The sequence below is a fragment of the Oryzias melastigma genome, unplaced genomic scaffold (genome assembly GCF_002922805.2).
Source record: "Oryzias melastigma strain HK-1 unplaced genomic scaffold, ASM292280v2 sc00231, whole genome shotgun sequence".
Classification (NCBI taxonomy): domain Eukaryota; kingdom Metazoa; phylum Chordata; class Actinopteri; order Beloniformes; family Adrianichthyidae; genus Oryzias; species Oryzias melastigma.
The window spans coordinates 601,193-610,189 of NW_023416884.1; the positions used below are offsets into that span (position 1 = coordinate 601,193).

General features: G+C 37.7%; 1 protein-coding gene across 1 annotated transcript in view; it reads right to left on the reverse strand.

The window, feature by feature from the left end:
• LOC112139540 (Fc receptor-like protein 5) overlaps positions 1–8,997 on the reverse strand; it is a 23,192-nt gene that overhangs the window by 4,872 nt on the left and 9,323 nt on the right. Inside the window, exons 3-6 of the mRNA XM_036210753.1 lie at positions 7,893–7,939; positions 7,124–7,231; positions 6,661–6,924; positions 6,293–6,562 (exon numbers count right to left, since the gene is read on the reverse strand). Of these exons, the coding sequence (XP_036066646.1) occupies positions 6,293–6,562; positions 6,661–6,924; positions 7,124–7,231; positions 7,893–7,939 (689 nt within the window). The remainder of the gene's footprint in view (positions 1–6,292; positions 6,563–6,660; positions 6,925–7,123; positions 7,232–7,892; positions 7,940–8,997) is intronic.

An 8,997-nucleotide genomic window follows, 5' to 3' on the forward strand; every position in this document is an offset into this window, starting at 1 on the left:
ACTAGATCACGGGCGGATCTCCAACCTCCGAGCTGCTAGCTAAAACCAGCCCGGCGCTAGGACGCGGAGAGCTCCTGCACCCTAACCCGGCTCCGGTTGGCGTCCAGTACCATATCTGGTGGTACCGGCTCGCGTCTGGCGCTGCGTCCCAAGAGCTGCGGACCCCCGACGTTCCGAACACAAAGCTCACCGGGGGACGTTTTAAATGTTCTGGAGGTTAATGCGTGATCCAACCCCAGCATAGCGGTCTGTCTGCCGGCATATTCATGGTGAGCTCCGCTGGACACGTTGCTGCATCGAGCTGCAGCCAGAGAAGGTAGCGGCAGTAACAGACTGTCAAACTATCCGCAGTGTATCCCGCTTNTCTTCTTGTGTCACAAACTATTTTTTTCCAGTTTGAAGGAACATTTTTTAATCTTAACAATCCCTCAGAAAACAGAAGACATTCTCTGAAGAAATCATAACTAGTTTTCCTTATTTCTCTATCAACTCTATTGAAATTCCAGAAAAATGACTCCTTCATGTTTAATCTGAGATGCGGCCAGCAGAGGGCGACATGTTACCTGACTGCTGAACTTATAATCATTTGTTCTAGTTCCCTTTGTATGTGTGCTCATAGGGATGAGATAGAGATTGTAAATTTATCAATATTGCTCATCTTTTTGATACTTTTCTGTCTGACAACAAAGAGGGAGACGACAAATAAATGATGTACATGAAAACCTTTTATTATAGAATGAAGGAAAACACAATAAATTAATATAACATCACACACTTTCACGCTGGAATTCTCTGAGCTCCTAAGAGTGACCCATTCTTTCTGTTGAGTTTTACTTTCTTGTTCACTGACATCACTTCCTGTTTGGGAGGAGCGACATTTGTGCAGGTGTTCTGTATCTCACAAATAAATTGCCCTCACATGCTCCTGTATGCTTGATGCTGAACAAATGACAAGTGATTTTTTCTCCATTATGCATTTATATTGGTGATTTCCAGCCTTTGAACAATGGCAGCGCCAAGACTTTCACAAATGTTTGTAAAAACAGTCTGCATGTCTGAGGGCAAAATACAGTTTGTCAGTCAGAACAGGTCGACTCTCAGAATCTGTGTTTTCTTAAAGGTTCAGTCTGGACTTAAACCAAGTTGGACAATCAGAATGAGCCTTGAGGTCATAAGATTTCAGCTTTATTTCTTTTCACTTCTATTTTCCTCTCCAGCATACTGCGGCTGAGAAAAAGGTCTTCTCCCTCTGAGGAAGAACTTTGTTTCTGTCTCTTCTCCTGAATCAGGAGCTGAGTCAGCATCTTATAATCAGACTCAATAGTCCAATAGGAGGCATGACCACAAAAACCACCTGATCATCCACACTGCACCTCGTCAAATGAAAGGGAGCATGTGACAGAACACAATTCAGTCACTGTAGTATAGTATAGTATATAGTATAGTTTTTCATCTGACACATTTTCATGGGAATTCTCTTTTAGTGGGTGCACACCTTAAACGTTTACCTAACTATTCCAGTAAGAACAGACTTCATATGTATATATTACTTATTGCTTTTTGTTTGGTGTTTTATTCACTTCCTGGTTTTCAGTGGACCCCATTATGACTTAGTTGACTTCGACAGGCCTGTTCTAAATTCACAGTAATATTTGTGTTTGAATTGTTTGTTTGAATATTACTGTTTTTTGTGTGTTTCTTTCTACATTTTGCTGTATGAGAAATGTTTTACCTTTATTTGTTTATGTTAGATGTTAATTCTTTTAAAAATGTCTTTGTTTACTTATTGGGTCGGCCTGGTGAGGAGGAGGAGGGCCAGCTATTAAATGACTCCTAGCTCTGTTGATGCTGGGTGCTGTTGTTCTTCCCAGGCATGTTGTGAATGGATTTATGTGATCTAAAAGATATAAAGAAAGAGAAATACTACTTCTGGTGTGGACAGCGGTTTTGTACACCTCACAGAGCATCAAAATAAAAGACGAACATGAAGCCAGCTCCTCAACAAAGGAAGATTTTTACTCTGGCTTCACCTTCAGGGTAAATGCCTTTTTATTTTGAAATTAATATCAGGTTTTTTATGTCATTTTCTAAAGAAAGAGAACTTAATTTCAAATTGTTTTGGATCCTCAATTTTTAAGTGTTGTCGTGCCTGTCCAGAAAAGTTGTACTAACCCAAATCCTTGTGTGGACTCAAATACAATTCAGAAATCATCTCAAATACCAACAAGTTTTGTACATTTTGTTTGTCTTGTTCGTCGGCTGGAGAAAGAGTCAGAATCTGAGTTCCTCTGGAGTTTCTCTTGATTCACAGAAGTCTAAATCCACATTACGCTCTTGGAGTTACAGGGTAGAAAATGAGGCAGCCCCAGTTTGTCTTCATTTTTCTTCAGTACCTGATTGTATAAATACAATTTTGTGAAGTTTTTTCTTCTGGAAATGTTTCCTTCTGACATGTGAGAGATTCTTTACATAAGTTCTGTGCCAGTGTTGAAGGTTTGTGTCCGCTGGTTTCAGTAGAAGAACTGTGTTATCAGCTTATTCTAATGATGTTATAGTTTGTGTTGAACACCAGGCTGATGTGAATGTATTGGTAGTCATAATTTGTCCTCTTTCTACCGTCCTCTACCAAGATTAACTGGCATTAGACTGATGCCCTTGCTCTGGGATAATGTCAGTGTGGTCTACCAGCTCTTCTCTTAGATATGAAGTGGAAGAATTATGGTTTAAAGTATTAGGAGGTTTATCTGCGTAGCCATGCATTGATCAGAAAGATATGAGAAGATGTTGTCAATAAACTGGAAGGAACAATGAATAAGTAGCAATGGCTGCTCCCCAACATGTCTTTTAGAGGAGAGTTTTGGTTCTCAACAATCTTGTTGCTTCCTTGTTTTGGTAAGACAAGTTTGGGTCAGGTTGAGTCCTGATGAGGACTGATGTTTTGAAAATCAAAATCTTCTTCTTTACTGACTTTCCATTTTGAGGAAGAAAAAGTTTAGAGCCAAACATTGAAGATCGTTATGTAACAGTTGGAAAAATCACTGACCTTTCTCAGTAATGCTTTAAAGCTCAGCTGATGTAACGCAGCAGGATTCATCTGAAAGAAAAATATTTCCACATGACTTTCCTACCACACATTTTTGGACTTTTCTTTTTCTGAAATGCTCATTTCAGTAGAAAATGAACAGAAACAACACTCATAATTATTATTTGAAAGGCTGTTGAAATGTTAGTTTGCAGTTATTTGTGTTTATTTATGATCAGTTATTTCACATCATCCTACAAATCCCCTCAGATTACCTATGTTGGCATCAACACGATTATTTTCTGTGTCTTCAGGGCCTCTGAGTGACTCATAAAGATCAACGTCACCTTCAAATACAAACCAGAAGAAAATTGAAATGAGAACTTTAATCCAAACTTTCCAACTTGTTCATTAGATTATTTCTTCAAGAAAAATAGTTACCGGGGAAAAAAAGTCAGAATTCAGGCTGACCGTGGAGCAGAGAAGCATATGTGTTGTGTTCAGCATCAATCTCATCTGGATCACAATTCTGATTTGTTCATCAGACCTGCTGAGATGAAAGTAATCAATAACTAAATAAATAAAGACATCAATCAATAAAAGAAAAAAAAGTACCAACCTGATGGAGCTTGAATCTGTAAATGAAAACATCACATGTTTCTATGATGAACAGCAAAACTGAAAAATCATATAATCATCAAAGTGATTTTTAAAGAAAACTTCTCACCTTTTGACTTTTTGTACAAATAAAACATCAGCAGGAAAATCATCAGTAAAAAAACACAAACTGGTCCAACAATCATCAGAACAGGAAGTGAAGAGCTGTCAGGTCTGGATGCTGCTGGAACACATCATGGATTTGAATCAAACTTAGTGACACATTCATAAACTAAATGCTGCTGTTATTGTTCATGCTGAGAACAACTGGAAAGATTTACTGACATGTTACTGCCAACCAGCTCTGTGGAGATTCTTTTCCTGAGGACTGACACTTGTAGAAGCCTTCATGTGACTTTGACACTGCAGGGATGATCATCTCCACTCTGCTCTCACTTTGGATTAATGTGTCATTCTGATAGAAAAACACTTTAGAAAGAAGATTTTCTGTCCTCCACTTGCAGCCAAGAGTAACAGAATGTCCCTCAGTCACAGGATGGACAGGACTCAGCAGGATCAGATCATCATCTGGAAACATCCACATTCATCCTCATCACAGATCATCAGCACATGTTTGACATTGTCTGCTTCATTCTGCTTTGACATCCAGTTGATCATCTCAATCCAGATTCAAGTTGTGTGGAAGTGAAGCTCAAAAAAGGAATCCAAACATGTTTCCACTCACTGTGTCCAGTGATGTTGACTGCGTTGCTGAAAGCTGATCCAGACTCACACCAGAACACTGCATTACTGGACTGGATCTTCTGAACATGACATGTTGATCCATTCATTGTTCCCCAGTCAGAACAGAATGACAGCAAGTCAGGAAGCAGAAAGCTGCCGACTCTCCACTCAGCAGAGTTTCCCTCACAGGTCAGTGAGAGCGAGTCAGAGGTGAAGTGTTGGACTCTGTCAGGACTCACTGAGAGAGACGCTGATGGATGAAGATCTGAACACAAACATGAGGAAGATCAGCACACTTTAGCTGGATTGACTAAAAACAGAAACCTTTGAAATGACTCAAGAATCCTGAGTCTGACCTCCAGACCAGACAAAGTGAGGTTGACTGTAAAGAGTGTAGACGTGTGGCTCTCCTCTTCCAGCTCTGCACACATATCCTGCTGTGTGTGTCTGTCCATGAATGATGTAGGAGTTGTCTGCAGTCCCATTGGAGCTAGCAGGCAGCAGCTCATAGCTGTAAGAGCCAGACTTGTGTGATAGATCAGGAACAGCTTTATACCAGTAGAAGCTCCATCCTGCAGACACATGTTCAACCTCACAGCTCAGAGTCACTGAGGATCCAGGACTCAACCACCGTGGAGACACTCTCAGGACCGGTTCTGTTGGGGAAAGATTCTTGTTTATCAACAACTTAGTTGGGTTTTTTGACCAAACTCTTTCATGTGACACCTTTGGTTCTGATTTAGGAAGCTCCACGGGTTGACAGAACTCTGAAAATTCTGCTGTCAGACTAAAATGAAGCAGGAGATTTCAAATGTTCTACATGATAGTTATTCTTCTGCTCTTTTCTGTGACAAACTCTCAGTGTGCAATTTATTTGTTATTTCAGGAACTGCAGAGACACATTAATGATCATTAGCTGTATAGACTGTTTATTTTTCTGTTATTTCACTGCTTATTCTATGTTGACGATGTTGTTGATTTTGCATCAGGAATTGTTAATGTTACTTATTTAATATGGATACGAAGTACCCCTCCCTGCTGTGAGTATTATGGGTTTCCATTTACAGCAAGACTCATTTTGGGTGTTTTAGAAGACAAAGACATCCCAGTGACTTTCTAGTTAAGAAAAAAATATTAGAAGTTTTATTTATGAAATATAAGCAAATGACTTTAGAGACAAAACTTAACAGTTTCAAAGGTAATTTTCAAAATAACTCAAGTTATACATTTCATATTTTAATGTTCTCTGCTCTAATAAAACCCTGATTAAACTTACCATCAACAGTGATTGGATCACTGAACTCTGTGTGATAAACTGGTTCTCCTCTTCCTCCTCTGCATCTGTAAACTCCTCCCTGTGAGACACTGATTTGTCCATTTAAAAGGAAAACAGCATCTTGTGTGGTCAGTGGTTTGGAGGGTTTCTCTCCTCTGAACCAGAAGAAACTCCAACCAGATGATGAAGGTTTGACTGAACAGTACAGGTTCACTCTGTCCCCTGCTGGAGATTCTGTGATCTTCAGTTCAGCCTTTGGTTTGTGAGCTGTGGAGTTTNAGACTCTGTGATCTTCAGTTCAGCCTTTGGTTTGTGAGCTGTGGAGTTTAAAAAAATATATATTTATGTTTCTAAGAAGATGCCAACATCTAAAATGAAATTATTAATAAAGCTCATATATAAATTTCTAACACTTAATTGACAAAATATACCAAAAACATCAGTTTAAATGGTAAATGGTGCATACTTGTATAATGCTTCCTACCCTCCTTCGAGGGCCAAAAGCGCTTCACAGTCACAGACCCATTCACCCATTCACACACGCATTCATACACTGGTGATAGCTTCACTGCCGAACACTGGCGCCAACCTTCCACCAGAGGCAATTCAGGGTTCAGTGTCTTGCACAAGGACACATGGGTGGGAAAGTTTACCTGAAACAGATACTCTAACAGCTTCACTCCACTTTGTTCCAGAATAGGAATCATCTGTGGGTCTGCTCTTACAGCTGTAGTCTCCACTGATGGAAGCTGTGAATGTCCAGTCTTTCCTGTTTGTCCTGAATGTCTGTGACTGAGGTCTTCTCCATTCATACTCCCACTGAACTCCTTCACCTCCCTGAACCTCACATGTCAGAGTGATCGTCTCTCCTCTGAACATCTGAGACCAGCTGGGTTTTTGGGTCACACTCACTTTGTTGGAAACTGTTTACATCACATTTCAAAACAATAAACAATTTAACACATTTTTGATGTTAAAGTCAATAATTTTAAAACTTTTTAAATAAAATAAAATCACTCACAGGTTATGTTAATGGTGACTTCATCACTTTTATCAGAGTAGACGGCTGGTTCTCCTCTAAATCCTCTGCATCTGTAGATTCCTCCTTGTGAGACTCTGATGTTTCCATTTTCTCCATCATTGATTCTGTATTCAGAGGTGTGTGAGGTTCTTCTGAACCACTCATATTTCCAACCAGCAGATTTCTCCACAGAGCAGCTCAGTGTCACTCTGTCTCCTACTGACACAGTTGTTGTTCCTGCTGTCAGTCTGGATCTGGGTCTGTCTGCAATGAATAACAAACACATTTTCCTATAATAATAACTATTATAATAAGGATGCATATACGTTTAGGTTATGAATTAAGGCATGGCAATATAAAAAACACATCTTTATATATAATTCAGTTTGTTTATTATGAATAAATAACTAAATATAGATTCCCACATAAAATGACTCATGTCAAAATCACAGTAATAAATTACCTGATACGTGTATAGAGACTCTGTTGCTGCACTTTGTAGAATCTGAACTCTTCCTGTGACCACAGCACTGATAAACACCACTGTACTGTTTATACAGAAGATTGAATACTAAATGTTGTTGTGGGACATTAGAATAAGCTGTCCAATCACTTCTATTAAATGTGTATGTCCAGTCTTCTGCTCTTCCTTCCTTCATGTCACATTTGAAGGTCACAGATTCTCCAATATAAAAAGTTGACCATTTGGGTTCAATAGTCAACTCAGCATCTACAACAAACACACAATTTAATAAATACATTTATTTTTACAATGTAAACAAAAACTAACAAAGAATAACATATAGTTTTAAATAAAAAAGAAAACTAGTGTTGAGATTAATTAAACTGATATTAATGTAAAAACAAAAAAATCTGAAAATCTCACCTTCAGTGTGTCCACAGTGAAGGAGTGAATACAGCACTACTGTACATGAAAGATGGAATATCAGAGATTAAAGTAATGAAACTAAAACTGTACATGAATATGACATCAATTCAATAGTTTATCCACAAGTATTGCAAAAGTTTTAGTAAAATAACAAAGTCAAATGGTTTATTAGTAGTGAAAACTGTTCATGATCCCTGATAGATTTCAGTTCAATTCTGTGTAGAAATGAGCTGCAGTTTAAATAGGAAATTCTAAGTATTTAGTTGAAAAACATATTTTGTTTTTTTAATGTACGTTTTTCCTGATTGATGTGATAAAAACAGCAAAAGTTCTTCAGACTCACAGATGAACTCCAGTTTACAGAGCAGAGTGTGTCCCATCCTCTCAATCCTGATGGAAAAGAGAAAAATGAAATAGTGTTTCAGCAAAAGCTAATAACTGTGAGGAACTAAAAATATTATGTTTTCTGTAAATTTTCAATAGAAAGGATTCAATAATTACCTCTTTCCTTCTTTAAGATAAATATACATCATCAGCAGAAAAGAAAGAAAAAATATTTAAACTGAATTAAAGACAGTTGATAAGAAACACTTTAATTTATGTTTTTCTTTTTTTTTACTAAAAATTCTTATAAAAATTATCATTTTTTTTATTTATGAAAAACTGACATTTAAAAATCTGCAGCCATGAGAACATGAATATAAAGAAAAAACAAAGTAAAGATTTGCCTGTAAATCAAAAAATGCTTTATAATCCAATCCAGAATACTTTACATATACATGCCATGTACTGGGGTTGATAATTCTAACAGAAACACCAGTCTGTACAATCAGACTTCTGCAGATGATCTAACATGCAGATGTACGTCTCATACAGTTTGATGTCTTTTTAAAATGTGCTGCATATTATTCTTAAAGTTTTCACAAAGTAGTGAATTTTTTTCTAGTCAACAAGAAATGAAAAAGTTCTCATTCTGATAGAATACTCACAGTGTGGAATGAGTGATAGTAGTTCTGCTCTTTGTTCATCCATGTCCTCTTCTAACAGCAAATGTCTTCATTCTTCTAAACCACTGAGATCAGCTTCTGTGATCTAAAGAGTCACATGGTCTCAGTGCAGAAACATTTTCTATTCCTGTATTTTATGGTCACTTCCTGGTTGAGGTGTTAACACCACATCATTCACACCAGATGAAGGAGAAAAATATTTAAAAACTGCTTCAGGATGAGGTCATGAGAAGATGAACTTTTTCATCCTTTCAGTCTCTCATCTTATAAAGAATTTCCTCCATGAAATGATTCAGTCATTTGATTCTGTTTGTTTGTCAACATTTGGTTTTGAAGTCGATGAAGGTGACCTGCTTGGTGGTGACATGAGTTGTGAGTCAAATGTTTGGAGGAAGATCTATGGAGAGAAATTAGACTCACTTGGATTTGTGCGTGCATAAT